Source organism: Giraffa tippelskirchi, chromosome 6 (assembly GCF_054371585.1).
Source record: "Giraffa tippelskirchi isolate mGirTip1 chromosome 6, T2T-mGirTip1v1.2.pri, whole genome shotgun sequence".
Classification (NCBI taxonomy): domain Eukaryota; kingdom Metazoa; phylum Chordata; class Mammalia; order Artiodactyla; family Giraffidae; genus Giraffa; species Giraffa tippelskirchi.
The window spans coordinates 41150155-41168341 of NC_137280.1; the positions used below are offsets into that span (position 1 = coordinate 41150155).

The 18187-nt window shown below is 43.9% G+C and overlaps 2 protein-coding genes across 54 annotated transcripts in view; both read left to right on the forward strand.

Annotated features, from left to right (window-relative positions):
* UBE2W (ubiquitin conjugating enzyme E2 W) overlaps positions 1–6576 on the forward strand; it is a 122692-nt gene extending 116116 nt beyond the window's left edge. For 3 of the 4 annotated variants that reach the window (XR_014057015.1, XR_014057013.1, XR_014057016.1), the window contains one exon: positions 5745–6576. The gene's annotated coding sequence lies outside the window, so the exon portion shown is untranslated. Of the gene's footprint in view, positions 1–5065; positions 5120–5744 lie in introns of all 4 variants that reach the window. The other variant, XR_014057014.1, reaches the window with a different exon arrangement.
* STAU2 (staufen double-stranded RNA binding protein 2) overlaps positions 1–18187 on the forward strand; it is a 333314-nt gene that overhangs the window by 18101 nt on the left and 297026 nt on the right. For 15 of the 50 annotated variants that reach the window (XM_081501602.1, XM_081501591.1, XM_081501592.1 and 12 more), the window contains exons 1-2: positions 9803–9913; positions 16667–16732. Coding sequence is in view for 2 of the 50 variants with exons in the window: in XM_081501630.1 (XP_081357756.1) it covers positions 16715–16732 (18 nt within the window). In the remaining 48 variants the exon portion in view is untranslated. Of the gene's footprint in view, positions 1–9141; positions 9261–9802; positions 10262–10390; positions 10562–13174; positions 13257–16466; positions 16548–16666; positions 16733–18187 lie in introns of those variants that run through there. The other 35 variants (XM_081501608.1, XM_081501604.1, XM_081501621.1 and 32 more) reach the window with 17 other exon arrangements.

Below are 18187 nucleotides of genomic sequence, written 5' to 3' on the forward strand. Positions count from 1 at the left end.
TTTAATGCCTTTCTCTATATGGGAAGATGCAAAAGTCAGGACTCACTGAGATCATTCCTTTTGATGTGCACCTCAGCTGTCTGGGGTCAGGATCTGTACTTTCTCATCCCGAGTCTCCTCAGGGTGCTCTGTTGTGGGGGTTGTTGGCTGCAGTTTCTGATGACTCGGCTTCCTGTTTCTATCCTGAGCTCCCTCAGGGCTCACCGTCAGGCTAGCAGCAATGTGATGACTTGATGGCTATAAGATTGTTGTTGTTGTTTTTTTTTTTTACTGATAAGGCAGGCAACATTTTTTCTTTTCTTAATGATAAGGTATATATCTACATATCCAAGGAATGATTTCAAAGAACCCAGACTCTTGCATCTTCCCATACAAAGAAAAGCGCTAGCTTCATTGACTTGAGATGTCTATTTTTCTTTAATTAACAGTGATGTTTTGATGTTCCTACCACCTTGTTTCTTGCAAAAACTCCTAAATGTCCTGGCTCCCCTCTTACCTCTTCAGAAAGCCGCTCGGAGCTATCTAAGAGGCTGTCTCCTGAGCTTAAGTCCTCAGAAAGTTTGCTGAATAAAATGTAATTCTCAGCTTTTAGGGTGAGCATTTTTTTTAGTCAACAGATCACAGATAACTATACTTGATCTAGACAAAAAGTAGGGTGTTCCTGAGGGAACAGCCAGGCTTGTGAACTGGATAAAAGCCACGTAAGATCTGTTTACCCTGAGAAGAAAGACTGCCTAACTCCTATAAACACCAGTGGAGCACTCCAGGTGGAGCACCTGATGTACTTCATATGCATGCCGCGTGGAAATGCCTTCATACAGGATATTCACCTGCTGACTATGCCCATCACCTGAATCATGGTAAATCTTGTCATTAAGGGGGCCACTTTTGCCTGGTTACCTCAACTAATCTTGTTGTTTAGTTGCTGAGTCGTGTTCAACTCTTGTGCAATGCCATGGACTGTAGCCTGCCAGGCTCCTCTGTTCATGGGATTTCCCGGGCAAGAATACTGGAGTGGGTTGCCATTTCCTTCTCCAGGGGGTCTTCCCTACCCAGGAATCGAACCAACATCTCCTGGTACCTCATATAAACTTAGTGATGTATAATCAAGCAAGAATCTGTAATTTGCTTTCTTAGCTTCCCCTCATGGGTCTTGCTGCTGCTGCTAAGTCGCGTCAGTCGTGTCCGACTCTGTGCGACCCCATAGACGGCAGCCCACCAGGCTCCCCCGTCCCTGGGATTCTCCAGGCAAGAGTACTGGAGTGGGTTGCCATTTCCTTCTCCAGGGCATGAAAGTGAAAAGTGAAAGTGGAGTCGCTCAGTCGTGTCCGACTCAGTGACCCCATGGACTGCAGCCCGCCAGGCTCCTCCGTTCATGGGATTTTCCAGGCAAGAGTACTGGAGTGGGGTGCCATTGCCTTCTCCACATGGGTCTTGCAGATGCTTATAAAAACATTAGATTAATTAGCAAGAGAATGGGGAGAGGCAGAGGAAAGAGTCAAGGGACTGGTCTTAGAAGTATGAAAACTTTAACATTGTTATTAAGAAATAAGGTGAATAAAGGAAATATTGATGGAGTGAAACAAAGACAAAAGAAAAAGAAGAGCCATGGAATTCATCTCAGCCAGGTGGAAAGCTTTAGACAGTTATTTAAAAATGGGTTGTATAAAACTGACATTGGTGGGGTTAAAACAGAGGTCTTACCACTGTGCTATCAAAGGTTGGCCAGGCCAGTGAGACACCCAAATAGATCAGCTCTGTTTACTCCAATTTGGAGACATTTTAAAAGCTGGAAAGCAAAGTTTATAATGAAAAACCTGACCTGCAACCACTTGATGCAAATCTCAGGCAGATTAGTTAAGATAAAGATTGATAAAAGGGCCAATGTCCATAGGCTCAACCCCCTTCACTGGGGACCCAAAGCCTAATACACAAGAGTGGTAAAGTATGTCAGAGGATGGAGAAGAGAACTTTGCAAGTCTTTGACATGGGAGCCCTGTGCACTAAGTACCAACCATTTTGGTGAAACGCTGCCTCTTGGGCCACTTCAGTTCAGTTCAGTCGCTCAGTTGTGTCCGACTCTTTGCAACCCCATGAACTGCAGCATGCCAGGCCTCCCTGTCCATCACCAACTCCCGGAGTTTACCCAAACCCATGTCCATTGAGTCGGTGATGCCATCCAACCATTTCATCCTCTGTTGTCCCCTTCTCCTCCTGCCCCCAATCCTTCCCAGCATTAGGGTCTTTTCCAATGAGTCAACTCTTCGCATGAGGTGGCCAAAGTATTGGAGTTTCAGCTTCAACATCAGTCTTTCCAATGAACACCCAGGACTGATCTCCTTTAGGATGGACTGGTTGGATCTCCTTGCAGTCCAAGGGACTCTCAAGAGTCTTCTCCAACACCACAGTTCAAAAGCATCAATTCTGCAGCACTCAGCTTTCTTTACCGTCCAACTCTCACATCCATACATGACTACTGGAAAAACCATAGCCTTGACTAGACGGACCTTTGTTGGCAAAGTAATGTCTCTGCTTTTAAATATGCTATCTAGGTTGGTCATAACCTTCCTTCCAAGGAGTAAGCGTCTTTTAATTTCATGGCTGCACTCACCATCTGCAGTGATTGTGGAGCCCAAAAAAATAAAGTCTGACACTGTTTGCACTGTTTCCCCATCTATTTCCCATGAAGTGATGGGACCAGATGCCATGATCTTAGTTTTCTGAACGTTGAGCTTTAAGCCAACTTTTTCACTCTCCTCTTTCACTTTCATCAAGAGGCTCTTTTAGTTCTTCTTCACTTTCTGCCATAAGGGTGGTGTCATCTGCATATCTGCGGTTATTGATATTTCTCCCGGCAATCTTGATTCCAGCTTGTGTTTCTTCCAGCCCAGCATTTTCATGATGTACTCTGCATAGAAGTTAAATAAGCAGGGTGACAATATACAGCCTTGACGTACTCCTTTTCCTATTTGAAACCAGTCTGTTGTTCCATGTCCAGTTCTAACTGCTGCTTCCTGACCTGCATACAGGTTTCTCAAGAGACAAGTCAGATGGTCTGGTATTCCCATCTCTTTCAGAATTTTCCACAGTTTATTGTGATCCACACAGTCAAAGGCTTTGGCATAGTCAATAAAGCAGAAATAGATGTTTTTCTGGAACTCTCTTGCTTTTTTGATGATCCAGCGGATACTGGCAATTTGATCTCTGGTTCCTCTGCCTTTTCTAAAACCAGCTTGAATATCTGGAAGTTCACAGTTCACATATTGCTGAAGCCTGGCTTGGAGAATTTTGAGCATTACTTTACTAGCATGTGAAATGAGTGCAGTTGTGCCATAGTTTGAGGATTCTTTGGCATTGCCTTTCTTTGGGATTGGAATGAAAACTGACCTTTTCCAGTCCTGTGGCCACTGCTGAGTTTTCCAAATTTGCTGGCATATCAAGTGCAGCACTTTCACAGCATCATCTTTGAGGATTTGAAATAGCTCAACTGGAATTCCATCACCTCCACTAGCTTTGTTTGTAGTGATGCTTTCCAAGGCCCGCTTGACTTCACACTTAGTGAAGTGAATGAAGAAACGTGAGTGCTGATAGAATTATGATGACCGGAATGTTTAAGTGGGTTTATGTAAAGAAGTTGTGTCTCCTTTACTTTCCATAGCGTTTAGCCTAGTGGTGGTCTTGCCAGTGTTAGTCTTAGAAGGTCAAGGAGACACTCCTTAGTGCATTTGCAAGCAAATTAGGGAGCTAGGATCATAGAGCCCTGAAAGGTTGGAATGGCAGAGAGTCAGCAGCCAAGTGTTGAGGCTGCAGTGATTTATTATACACAGACAGCTGGAATGACTCTTAGGGGAAGATATCCTAAGAGATAAGGATGCAGTTAAGTGTAACTGTGGGCTTAGAGGTCAGCAGGTATTGGATAGAAGTTGTATATCAGGTTTTAAGAAATGAAATGTGTGTGTGTGTGTGTGTGTGTTGGAAGGCAGTTGGCAGGATGGATTTGAAACCAAATAGGACCCTGTGTGTGTGTGTTGCAGGGCAGTTGGCAGGATGGATGTGAAACCAACAGAACCCTGTGTGTGTGGGGGTGTGTGTGTGTGTGGGTGGGTGGGTGTCAGAGGGCAGTTGGCAGGACGGATGTGAAACCAAACAGGACCCTGTGGGGCTCCTGGGCACAGAGGCCTTTCTGTGTCCCCTGCTTCTAGCTTGTAGGTAATAGGCTTCAGCTTCCATGACCTTCCCTGAGTTTCCAAGGGTAGGTTCAAACAGTTACTAATCAGGGAAGGGAGGGAAGGAGGAGACAAGGGAGGAGCAGTCAAGAATCAATAGTGCAGCCTTGGGAGAGAGTCTTGGTTCTGCCTCAGAGAATACATGACAGTATCTTTAAACTCTTCTATAGAACTAAACCCTAAATGGGAGATACTTGATGAAGCATTCTTCATTCCAAGGAAGGTCACAGCTTGAGCATCCTGAGAACCACAGAAGCTCATCAGGAGACCACCTGAGGCCAGATTAAAGGAGTGCTTAACCCCGAACACACACTGACCCTTATCAGCAACCCCACCTTTGAAGCATTGCTATAAAACTCTTCACCAAATACTCCCACCCCCAACCCCAGTGGGACACACAGTTTTTGAGGGTACAAGTCTCCCGTGTCCCTCTTTGCCTGAGAAAGCGATAAAGCTATTATTTACTATTTCACCCCAAAATCTGTCTCTGAGATTTGATTTGCACAGAAGCTAAGTTTTCAGCATCAGAGGGAACCACATTGGAACTTGGGTCGGTGAGGCAGACAAATCCGTTGGCCCCACATAGTGGCAGGGGTACAGAGTGGCACCAGACAATATTAATACCCAGACAGACATCACTGTCACTGGCAGGTGTAGTGGAGGAAATAGATCTTTACCTCCCCACTTCCAAGTTCTCGACTGGGACCCCTATAATAAAAGACAGATCAACAGGAGAAAAGCACACAAATTTATTTGACACAACTTTTATGGGACACAGAAATTTTCATAAGGTAATGAGGACCCAAAGAAGCAATTAAACCTGCAAACTTTTATGCTAGGTTTGATGAAGAGTGGAACGTTGCGGAAACATGTGATGGGACAGAGGTTATGAGGTAAGGGGAGTAAACTGGCCGAAGCTTAGCAACGCTTGTTCATGCAGATTCCTCTCTGTGTCCTTTCATCTTTGGAAGATAAGAATGCTCTTTCCTTTGGGTAGAGAGAGGGCATTTCTCACATGAGTGTTTTATGACCTGTATCTGGGGAAGGTCAGAAAGTTTTTCCATTACATGCTGTTTCTCAAATTCCTTTAGCTTAACATACTCTTTACACCAAGCTGCCATATTTTGGGGTAGCCCCAGGCACAGCATGAACATTGAATGAGTAAATGAAAAAATGCGCCTGCCTGGTGGCTTCCCTGGTGGCTCAGACAGTAAAGAATCTGCCTGCAATGTGGGAGATCTGGGTTCAATCCCTGGGTTGGGGAGATCCCCTGGAAGAGAGCATGGCAACCCACTTGAGTATTCTTGCCTAGAGAATCCCCATGGATAGAGGAGCCTGATGGGCTATAGTCTGTGGGGTCGCAAAGAGTCAGACATGATTGAGCAACTAAGTGCAACAAAGATGCTGAGAACGGGATGGGAGAAGAAGGAGCAGCCCCTGTCCTGGGTGGTGTATCCTCTTGACTTTGCCAGTTAGCTTGACCTTGTCTTGACCCTGCCTCTGTCGGTCCTTCCCCAGGTCACTTCTCACCTCCTCACTGGCCGCATGGTGCAAGGCCAACTGCACACATTCCAGAAACAGCGTGACTCAGTGTTAAAATTGCACGTTACGGCCTGGGCCTCTCCTCCAGCATTCAACCTACCTGTTCCTCTCTCCCGCTGCTGCAGATGCTGACTACGTGACTTGCCCGAAGTCTCCCCCTTGACCTGAGGTGGGGAGTGGGCTAGAAAAGTGTACTAAGCCCTCTGGAACCTGGTTTCTGTAGCCTCCATCATTCAGGTGTCTTCAGCGGGTGAGGGACACGTTCAATGAGAAGTCAGCCACCATGATACACACAGACCCAGGTGTCCATGAAAAGACATTTGCAATGCCGTCTTTATTTTAACACAAGAGCAACAGAGTGAACAGACAAGGAGATATATTTCAGTGAATGCATAGAGCTTTAAATGTCTCTAAAATTCTTTGACAGTCTGGTCTCACCTCTTGAATCTGAGCCTTGGGACTCTTGGACCAATAGAATATGGCCGAGTTCACAGCACATTTGTGCCAGCTGCTGGGTCCAGGCCTTAAAAGAACAAGTGTCTTTGACTTCCTGTTGTTTGGAACCCAGCCACTGTGCTTTGAGGAAGCCAAGCAGCTCACAGGCCACAGGTAGGTGTTCTGGCTGACAGCCTTAAATGAGGTCCCAGTAGACGGCCAGGTGTGAGTGAGTGTGCCCATACCTGGTTTGGGCTCCCAGCCTATGAGCTGTCCTAGCTGATAAACTGTGGGAGCAGTTTAAATATAAAGTCATTGAGACTTGCCCAGACTGCCTGAACTAAATAAACCTCTGTTGTTTTCAGTCACTAAATGTGGGGATAGCTTATTTACTTTATTTATTCATTCATTCGTTTCCATGCTGCATAACTTGCGGGATCTTAGTTCCCTTACCAGGGATGGAACCTGGACCCCAGCAGTGAAAGCGCCAAGTCCTAACCACTGGACTACCAGGGATTTCCCTGGGGATGGTTTATTACAACTGCAATATATTACTAATTCAGAATGCAATCAACAATTACCAAAGAGATAAAAGAGTGAGAAAGTATAAACAGCTAGAATGTTTCTTCCCCACACCCCCTTCATAAATGGGAAGGGAGAAAGAATAATGAAGCCTTTTGAAGAGGGGATAGGACAAGAAGGAAAGATGACAAAGTGCTAAATGATACCTTTCAAAATAGACACAATTAAAAAGGGTTAGGAGAAGTCATTGAACTTATTTAAGAAGAAACACCTGCTACCCCAGCCCCTGTGTTCAGAGATGTTACACATTTTTATTGAAAAATTTAAATAATTATAAGCAAGGCACAAAAGTATCAGAAATTTAGAGTAACAACGGTAGAATAAAGCCAAATTATAAATTCTCTCTCTGGAATTTTTTTCCCACACTACCAGCCGATTTTCTGGTTCTCTGCATGCCAACTTAATGAGAAAAAAAAGTTTTTCTTTACTATTCATACAAACATTTATATTACTGGATGTATGGATTTTCCCGTGTCTGGTGTTTTCACTATAAGCATGTTTGTCACATGCTGCCTAGTGTAGCCAAAACTAAATCAAATAAATTTTAAAAAATTCATTTGATTTGGGGCTTAAATGTAACACACCCATGGTCTCTTTTTTCCCCCATCATTCTTAATTAGCAAGTGGATAACCAAAGCCTTAAAATTAATTATAAGAAAAAGTTACAGCAGAGATAAAGTTTTCAATGAACTATAACGACTATAATGACCTGAATGAGAGGGAATGACACTTCTGACCACTTCAGCGCCATTTCTAAAAGCATCAACTCATCCATTTATTCCGAAAGCATTTACTTCCACCTGTTAGCTGTTGGATGCTGGGACTACAAAGATGAATGAGACACAGAGCCTGGCCTTACACAAGGTAATGTTTGGCATACACCATCATAAACAATCTAATACACCTATCATGCCAGAGGAGAGAGAGGAAAAAGAGCTGGGCTGCTCAGAGGAGCTGCAGAATGCTCTCAAGGAGGTGCTTTTGGAAGGATCTGAAGGATGACTTGCTCACAGGAGGATGGACTGCAGGGAGGAGGAGGAGCCCAGCAAAGGCACAAATGTGGGAGGCTTGTCCTTCCATACTACTGGTGTGAAGGGCATGTTCTCATTCAAAGCATTCAACAAGTATTTGAATACCAGGCTTGAGTGCTAGCAGTCATTAATCAAGAACTAGGGCACACTTAGGGAGGGTGCACCACGTTAGGTTTGAAGGAACTGGCAGAGGTGAAAAACGGGGGAAGAAGCATAGGAAAGAGTTCGAGGAGGAAAACATGGCAGTAGATGATTTCCTTCCACAGGAGACCTACCATGGGTCAGGCCCTGCTTAAAGGGCTTTGTGCATACTGTGATATTTAAATACACATTATAGGGCTTCCCTGGTGGTCCAGTGGTTGAGAATTCGCCTGGCAGTGCAGAGGACACTGGTTCCATCCCTGGTCTGGGAAGATCCCACATGTTGCAGAGCAACTAAGCCCAGTGCCACAACCACTGAGCCTGTGCTGTAGAGCCAGGGCGTTGCAACTACCGAGGCCACCTACCCTAGGGCCCGTGCTCAGCATTAGAACAAGCCACCACAATGAGAAGCCTGCACACAGCAACTAGAGAGTAGCACCCGCTCACCGCAACTGGAGAAAAGCACATGCAGCAAGGAAAACCCAGCACAGCCAAAATAAATAAATCTTAAAAAAAATAATACAGGTTGTTGTCTCCTGGGCAACAAAAGAATAAAACTCATCAGGTAAATAACATCCCCATGGTCTTCTGCTTGGTAAGCAGATAACCTGGCCTGGTTATCTAGTTAGCCCTTTCTTGTAACCCCTATGCTACACTGTCTTCCCAGCTGTTCAGAGAACTATCAGTTTTACATGATGGCTGAAAGAAATCACAGGTCTGGTAGACATGTCTCAGGCAGAGAATTGATAGTGGGAAAGGAACCCTGGGAATAATAATGCAAATGGATAAGTTTGTGAAACACAGTAATAATTCTATTTCTAGATGTACTTTATTACCAGATTATTTATGGTGCCATTTACTAAATGGAAGTGTTGGATTTCACGGGGCTTAACTGGGTTGAAGTTATCCGGACATCAGTAACCCACATCAAAACCAGGACGAATCAAGAAGTAATTCTAGTTTTCTGGCGTTCTTGCCTCAACAATCTGGAATCTAGGGCACTATTCTAAGATGATCCTCCTCTTTTTGGTTCGAAAGATTTCTCTTTTCGTGATTTTTCCGGTCGAGGAGGCTGTCTGGCCACGCTGCGGCTCTTGGAGAGCAGGTGATTACTGATCACTAGTGTTTTCTGGGCGACACAGTTGCGCTAACCCCCTCCCCTTCCCCCGCCCCCTCCTCCTCCCAGTCTGGAAAGGTGCAGGATCCGCTAAACCGTGCATCGCACAGCGGCGGCCGGAGCAGACGCGGGATGGTAGCGCGTCCCCAGCAGAGCAAAGGGGGGCAGCGAGAGAGCCTGGGGAAGGTACGGGCGGGGAGTCGGGGTGCAGACACCGCCGGGAAAGACCAGAGGGTCCACTGGGCGGGGGAGGCAGTGGCCGAGTTGCAGGTGTGGACGAGGCTGCCCCAGGCCCACCCTCTGCAGCCGAGGGGGCGGGGAGCCGGGCCGCGGGGGCCCGGAGACTGCGGACGGGGCGCGATCCCCGGGCGCTCGCTCGCCCCTCTTTCCCAAGGACCCGGGTGGACGGGCCCCTCGCCCGGGGGCCCGGTCTACCGGCGCCAGCACCGCAGCGCCCGCGGCGGCCGCCACTGCGGCGCACGGCCGGCCGCCAGGGGGCGGGAGCGGCGCCGCGAACAATGGCCGCGCTCGGCCGCGGGCCGGCGAGAGGAGGAGGGGAGGGAGGGTCGGTGCCGGGCGCGCGGCGCGGGTCCGCGGGGGTTCAGGGGCGCGCGCGCGCGCGCCGGGCGGTCTAGGGCGCGGGAGCGGCTGCGTCGGCGGGGGCGCGCGGCGCGGGCCCGGGAGGGCGCGGCGGGAGCGCCCGAAAGGCGGGCGGAGGCGGGGGGCGGGGAACCCGAGGGTTGGAAGCCGGCGGCGGCGGCGGCGGCGGCCGAGCGGGGTCAGTTCTCTGTAGTGTTTGCCAATGTTGGAGTCGTCTGCAAAGTGTCCCCGGCGAGAAGGTAAATACCCTCGTTGGGGGCGTCCGGGAGGCCCCGACTTCCGCCCCGCCGGCGGAGGAGACAGAGGGCGCTGGGGAGCCCTGCAGATCCTCGGCGCGCGGCGAACCCCGAGAAGAGCGGCCCCTTCGCAGGCGGCCTCCCTTCCCCCGCGCCTTCCCTCCCTCCTCGGGCCCTCTCGGGGCGGGAGGGGGAGGGGAGGAGGATGGCGGGGGGCAGGGAGCCGGGGAGGAGGTGAATGAATTGGGGGGGGGCGAGTGTGGAGGGGGTGGGACGACACAGGTGTCCAGAGGGGAGGAGCCGGGAGGGAGGCGAGGAGGCCGGCACGAATGGATTGAGGGGGGCCAGTGGGTGAGGGGGAGCAGGGACCCGGGAGGTGGGGGTCGTGGGGGGGCCGTGGGGGTGTGGGAACGGCCGGAAGAGGGGGCTGCGGGAGAGGAGCCGGTGCGGGAGAGGGAGGGGGAGGGTCCCTGCGGAGGGGAGGGGAGGGGAGACGGAGGGGGCCCCATCCTTGGAGGGTCTGCCGGGAAGGGGCCCGGGGGCCGCGGGAGGAGCGGCGGGGCGGGGCGGGGGCGCGCCGGGGGCCGGCGGCGGTGGCTATTTCTGTAAAATGGGCAAGTGATGAAGACGTAAGGCTCCGAAATGGGGAAGGTAGGTGGGGCCGAGGGGGGCAGAATGTATCCTATGACATGCAAGTTGTGCCGTGGCTCCTACGAACTACTACGGTGAGGGCTCGGCTCTGAGGGGTGTTTGGCAGCTAGTGACCTTGCCGAGGTGAAGGGAGTTGGGCGGAGAGACAAAGATCGGTTACAGAATCCACCGTGAGAGGACGGAGCCTCCCGTCCTCGGGGGAGAGCCGGGCACTGTGTGGATTGGGTCCAGGGGGGTGTTCCGCAGAGACGAGCGGGGAAACGCTTCAGCTGGGATCCTTCTGGAGAGGGGGCGGGGATAATGGCCTTGGGATCTGAAAGTCCCTGGAAATATGTGCAGAATTTTGCACTTGCAGATAATTTTCTTTGGAAAGGATCTTTATTTGGCGTGACGCGTTTCCCGCCCCCCCCCTCCCCTAAAGGTTTAAATCTCCTTGGGTAGAGAAGGACCATTCAATTAGCGAAAGATACTAAAGGATTTTAAGTTGGGTGGTTCCTGCAGAAAAAATGAGATGATCTTTTAAAGGTGTTTAACTGTTAGCTGAAAACCTTCAATTTTAATGTTTGATTTCACAATTTTGGGGAACTTTGAGCATTAATCACTTTTTCTGATGCCTCCTTATGTTTTAAGAAAGCATGGTGAATATTTGAAATCAAAACTGTGATGGGCACGCGGGATAAATAGTAACCTTGTAGGAGAAAAGATTGCAACATTTCTCCTGGAGGCTATTTCTTCTCCGTCCTTGCTTTCTCAAGATGATTCACACATACCACGGTGTACTGAACTGCAGTAGGAAAAAAAAATCTTGTTTAATAAAACCATCAAAATCCAGATACCCTGCATCTCGCTTATTTTGTAATTTGGCAGGTTTTTCATTTTTCAGTTTGTATTTTATTGCAAACCAGAGATAACACATACCATTTGAATTGTAAATTTGCTGCATTTTACAGCAGGCCTATATTAAATTTGTGAAACTGTGTGATATCTACGGTTTTGTCCTGCTATGTTTTCAACTCAAGGCACCGGTTGCCACATTCCATTCCATGGCAGTGTAGTTTGAAATTTATTCCTAAGTGATTATTAGTTGGTAGGACATGGTTTAGATTTCTTCACCCTTCACTAAAATTTTCTTTAAAAATCTGTGTTTTGTATTTGTGAAAATGTTGCTATATAATCCAGGTTTGCACTGTTAACTTCAGATAGACTGCCATGTAATTTTAAGTTACAGTTTTTTGTTTGGAAATAATTTCAAGTTTACAGAAAAGTACCAAGAATAAGAATAATGCAGAGTATTCTTGTAACCTTAATTCAGAGTCACCTGTTACCATTTTACAATTTATCATTTACTTTCTTTCTGTCACACACATAATGTTTTTTTCCTGGACCATTTGAGGATAAGTTACATACATCATAGTTCTTTACTCCGACATAATTCAGCATGGAAGACCATGTAAATTTCACATTTTAGCTTACTTGCCATGCCTAGAATGAAATTCTAGGAAGGAGAGGCTTGGTCAGGTTTTCAACAAAGAATAAGACTATCAAAAATATTTAAGCTGATTGTCAGTTATTAGTATACAAACAGTATAGAAAGTGAGGTTGAGTGTTTTTTCTGTATTAGAATCAGGTTCTGAAAGTTATAATTGGTCAATGTGTTGGTTTTTTTTTTCTCTGTAGTTAACCTCTTTACATCTGTTCTTCTGTCTTCTTTTCTTTTGAGCACTCTTTTCCACTTTGAGCACTGGATATCTGATCATTTATGTGTACAGATCATAATAAAAGTCTAGATATTGCAAAATTGAATTTTGTTGTTATTAGACTGAATAGTGGAGACATGCATGCTATAATCAAATCATATCTAGATATATTCATGCCTTTTCTAGATACTCAAGAAAATATTAAGTGTGTGTATAGAATTCATAATAATTATAATTTATATTTTTGTGTCATCGATTTTGAGTAAATCCCTGAAGTTCTATATAGGATCCTTGCCATTATTGTTTTAGAGATCAAGCCCTTTGTTACAGGAATATTTTTAAGGAGTTGAGTCTTTATTTATAATTTAACATATAATGGAGGGAAGGGGACTCTGAACCAGACAAAACTGAGTTTTAATCCTAGTGATGTGACCATGGAGAAGTGACCCAACTTCTAGAAAAATGGGGATATCACCTACATCCCAAGGTGATGAGGATTAAATGAGGTAATATAAATATGGCACTTGATATTTAAAATTGGTATCTGATAACTATTTCCTTTTTTATTTGGCTGGTAGTATGTATGTAGGTGTTTTCCACTGGAATGGTTCATGGAGTGAGACTTCTCTAGAATATATCATAGATTCTTTGTTGTTGTTTAGTTGCTAAGTTGTGTCTGACTCTTGCAATCCCATGGACTGTAGCCTGCTAGGCTCCTCTGTCCATGAGATTCTCCAGGCAGAAATACTGAAGTGGGTTGCCATGCCCTCCTCGAGGGGATCTTTCCAACCCAGGGATCGAACCCAGGTCTCCTGCATTGGCAGGCGGATTCTTTACCACTGAGCCACCTGGGAAGCCTTCATAGTATCTTGGGCACTGTTAAGATATGTACTAAACTGTTCTGTTTTTCTTACAGAAAATTAGTTATTTGTGGTACTTTTGAAAAGAAATGAAAACTTTTTTTAAACACTTTTTAAGAAGCCCACGAAATTTTTAAAGTAAGAAGCTTTGAGTTGGTATTTAGTTTTATAGTGGTTTGGAATCTAAGAATGGGAATAGTAAATGTTTTGTTTTTCATATTGTCAGATAAGACATTGAAGTGAGGGTTGCCTGTCGGTTGTGGGATAGGTGTCAATATAAGATGTTGTATAGATATAATAATTTAATAATGCCATTTTATAAAGCAGAATTTAATTGTTGAGAATTTTATAGATTTAATTTCGCACAGCTTTCAATTAATCAGATGAGCAGAATGTAATTCATAATATACACAGCGAGTGATAACAGCAGTACATTTCAGATTCATGTTGGACCTTTAATTCTTCACGAGTGGCAGGTCCTCTCCAGTTAGTGGTGCCTTGTCTCCATAAACCATCCTGCCTGTTTTCATTTAGTAGCTTGGAATCTGGAACTACATGTCCTAATGTGCCTGACAGGGTATTGCTGTAGGGCATTTCTGGGACACGTGAATAGGTTTCTCTAAAAGTACATAGTTGTAATTGGAATGAATGGTAGCTGGGAACTTTTTGACAGACGAAGAGAAGGCGGATTTTATGAAGCCGTAGGCAGTATAAAATGCTCTGCATTTTATTGATATGACTTGATATTTTTATCAGATTCTTTTAAATATAGGACAGTAGATGTGGCATGTCTTTAAAGAAGAAATGAAGTTTAAAGAGATGTGCTATGGTGGGCATTCCAGATTGTCCATGGAATAGTTGAAATCTTTATATTGGTATAAATCTAATATAACTTGTTTGTGAAAAAAAGTAAGTTCAGAGCTTTTTTCCCATGACTTCCCAGAGTGCTGTTACAGACAGATTAGTTTCATGTTTTAATTTATACAGATCTTTATAATTGTGAAGGAAAGGCTTACAGAATTTTTAAAATTGTATGGTCAGTTTTGAGTGAATAGGTGTTTTTGTTTTTGCTTCTTCGTAAAACTGCCTTTTGTATATCGGAAGATTAGAACTTCCCCTGTATTTTATTGTGATTTTTTCTCAGGAGCAGCCACCAGTGTTGCCAAACTGTAATATTGAAGAAACACACACAGGTCTATAGATAAGCATTTTTAACTTTTAAAGGCATACATGAAATAAAAACAAAATGAGATTTTTTTTAACTTTGGTAAATTTTTATTAAATAATGTTAAATTCTGGGAAGTAAAGGATATTAGATCACTGAGATGCTTTTAGTAAATTCATATTTTAATGTCCAAATGAATTTTTTTCGATTAAAAAAAGAAAATTGGTTTGGTTTGTAGTTTTACATATTGGTGGTGTATTTTAACACTATTTCACTAATGCTGTACATATTAATGATTTTCTCTTGAATAAAATGTAAATGTTTCATAATTTACCACTTTCAGATTCTAGCATTAATTATTTGTTGATGTTGAACAGGGAATTGATTTTTTGGGGTTTGCCTAAATATATTAGTTAATACCTAAAGCATCATAGAATTATAGAACTTTAGAGTGGACCAGGACTATCTTACTTATTGCTACATAAAAAATTACACCAGAAATTAAGAATTTAAAACAGCAAATATTTATCATCCCAGTTTCTGTGGGTTAGAAATCTGGGTGCAGCTTATCTGGGTGCCTGTGGCTCAAGGTCTCCCAGAAGGTTGCAGGTAAGCTGTTTCTGGGGCTGTGATCTCATCTGAAAGCTTGACTAGGGGAAGATCTGCTTCTGAGTCATTCATGAGACTCTTGGCAGGCTTCACTTCCTTGCAGTGTCTAGGACCAAAAACCTCAGTTTCTTTTGGGCTGTTGGCCCAGGGTGTCCCTCAGTTCTTTGCCACGTTGGTCTGTTTACAGGACAGCTTACAACGTGGCAGCCGGCTTCCCACAGAGCAAACAGGTGAGAGAACGAGAGCAGGTGACATGCAGGAGGGTAATGATGGTCTTTGTATAACTCAGTCTTGGAAATGGTAGCTTGTTATTGCTGCTTTCCTCTGTTCATTAGAGGCTGCCTACCAGAGGACTTGCATTTACTTTTTTAAAATTAAAAAAAATTAAAAAAAGAAGAAAATAGAAGCAAGAGAAAGAACTCTTAAGATACACAAAGTAATTTGCCAAGGCTCAAAAGGCGATCTCCTGAAGAGCTTGGACTAAAATGCAAATTCACTGGTACTCGGACCTTGTGCTATTTCTACAACATGCAGTTCTGTTGAAAAATATAAAAATTGACATAGATGCTGAAGTCACTATTATAAGAAATAGTTGAAAACTTTCAAAGTAATTTTGAATTGACTCCAGTTTGTCATCTTGAAAAAATGGTAGTCAAATATATATATATACACACATATGCATATTCATATGGTGTCTGTATATATGTATCTCAAGAACCTTTGCTGCAGAGGGAAAGTTCAGTATTAAAATTTTTTAGTATAAAAGTTTCTACATAAGTGGTTGAATTTAACTTTTGCTGTATATAAAAGTTGTGATAATTTTTGAGGGTGACTGTAGATTTTTTTGTCTAACTTCTATTACAAGATCCATTTATTTATAAGTTTGGGTTTTCCTGCCCTTCTTTGCTATCTTTCTTTTGAGTCAGGGGAGTTGTGGGATCTTGTTTGATCCCTGGTAGTGAAACTATCAAACAGTGCTCCCTGCAGTGGAAGCACGGAGTCTTAACCCTTGGACTGCCAGGGAAGTCCCTGATATCTATTTTTAAGTTAAGTGTAGAAGAGATTTGCCACATAAAAATAATATAGCCATCTCAAGGACGTCAGACCCAATAAGGAAACAAATCCAAATGTAAGAATGGGATGTGTCACAGTGGTGGTTTTCTTTTTGAAAATGTTATATAAAATTTTAATATGCATGCAGTTTTTTTGTAATGATAATAAAGCCAGAAACAGGAAAAAAACAAAACTAGGTAGCCTTACCATGTGCTCTTTTCCATACCACCTAGGAGAGTATGTATGTTACATCTTCAGGGTTAATTTATCTTATAGAGGATGGGAACAAAGCTATTTAAAACCTTACTGGAGCAAGGGAAGTATATATTAAATATTAATCTGAAACTTTTAGATTGTTTTAACAGCTTCACTTTTGCTGAAATTGTTGTAGAACTCTAGAACCAGAAGAGACTTTGTTCAGCCTAGATCTGCTCCATCCAGTATGGTAGCTACTCGCCATATGTGGTTAAGTTTAAATAACATTAAAGGAAGTTTAACATTTACTTTCTCATTTGTTTTAGCCACATTTCAAGTGTTCGATAGCCACATGTGGCTACCAGTTTGGACAGTGAAGATCTAGAATACGTTTATCATCATAGAAGGTTCTATGCTGATCTGCTCCATTATATATTTGATTTTGGCCACGAACATGTGTTTAAAGTGCTAATCATTGTGATTACCAACTAAGTTGAACTTTTATTTCTTCATTTTCGTTTTCTAGTTTTTGGAGCCGTGAGGGATACAGCACTTTGGTCAATATTGTTTTAACATGCTTCAGATAAATCAGGTGAGTTTGTGTTAAGGCATGTCACTCTTATATAGTGCTTGGGCCATAAATCTCAGAGCATTTTAACTCAGCTTTTCTATAACCACAACCTGACCACCACTTTATAGAGCAATTACATACTATATATTTGTCATAGGAAGACTGCAGGGCAGGTTGTGTAAGAATTATAGCGATAGTCCTGAACGCTGGTAAATTCTGAGTGTTAACAGTGAAAGGTTTGTCTGTTCTTTCTGATGTCACATCCCTCCAGGACTTGGTGTATTCAGGAGTCATGATCTAGCTTCAGTAGGTGGCAGTTCTGCAGACTGGAAGCACTTCACAAATCTTGTGAAGTAGTTGTATCAGTGCTTTAAAAAAGATTCCTTTTTCTGGGGTGCTGGAGAAGGCTAAAAGGAAGTGCTCTGCTAAATAAACTATAACATATAATGCCTTAGACTCACTGTAAGAAATAGTTTCCTTAGGTCTTGGCATTTCTCCAAGAACTTTATACATTTAATCTTTCTGAACAAAAAAGGGCATTGTATCATAACTGTAATTTTAGAAAATTACTTTATTTCACATTGTCAAATCAAGAGAGGATTAATTAATTTGACTGCAAGAAGAAATTACATTTTTTGTGATTTGAGGGAGTAATACATGACCTTCCCTCTAATCCCCGCTCCATGCAGTTCACCTTGCCTAAGAAATCTCCAGTTCCTCTGCCTCACATACCATTTCTGCGTCAATGACTTCTAAGTTTATACCTCGTTTAGACCTCTTTTCTGAGCTCCAGACTTAGGGAGCAGTTAACCAATGTGATCTCTTAGCTTGGATATCTTTCTGCATCTCAGACTTAATGTGTGCCTAGGAAACAGTCTAAATGCTTCAATGAAACTAGACTCTTTCAGGTCCTAGATTAAGCATGGTTGTCCCGCTTTACCTTTCCCTGGACTTCTTACTTTCCCCCCACCTGCCTCTTGCCCTGTGCTTGGTTCAGTTGACTCACAGGCCTGGGATTTGCTTTCATAACACCTTGCCCTTTTATTTAATGACACTCTGACATTTGAAATTCTATTCAAATAGGTAATGTTAATTAACATCTGTCTTCCTTTTTACTTTGTTTACTGCTGAATTCCCAGGTCCTAGAATAGTTCTTGTTGTATGTGGTATTTATGTATTTGCTGGGCTAGTGGGTGTGAATGGTGCTAGGGTTGTCACTAAAGCAAGGAGATCTCCATTCTTGTCAACAGTAACCACAATTCTGTTGTAAGTTTTGGTATTGTATGGTGCTGCTTCACGCAGATGCCATTCATGTAAATCTCTCCCTTATGCAAAGTTGATCTTTGATTTTCTCCTTGAGTTAGGCAGTGTTCTTGTGTAGCAAATACTGCTTTCCTCAAAGACGTTACTAACACAGGCTAAAGGAAATGTACTGTACTTAATGCTTCCTATGCCTTCAGGGTTGCTGTCAAGTCC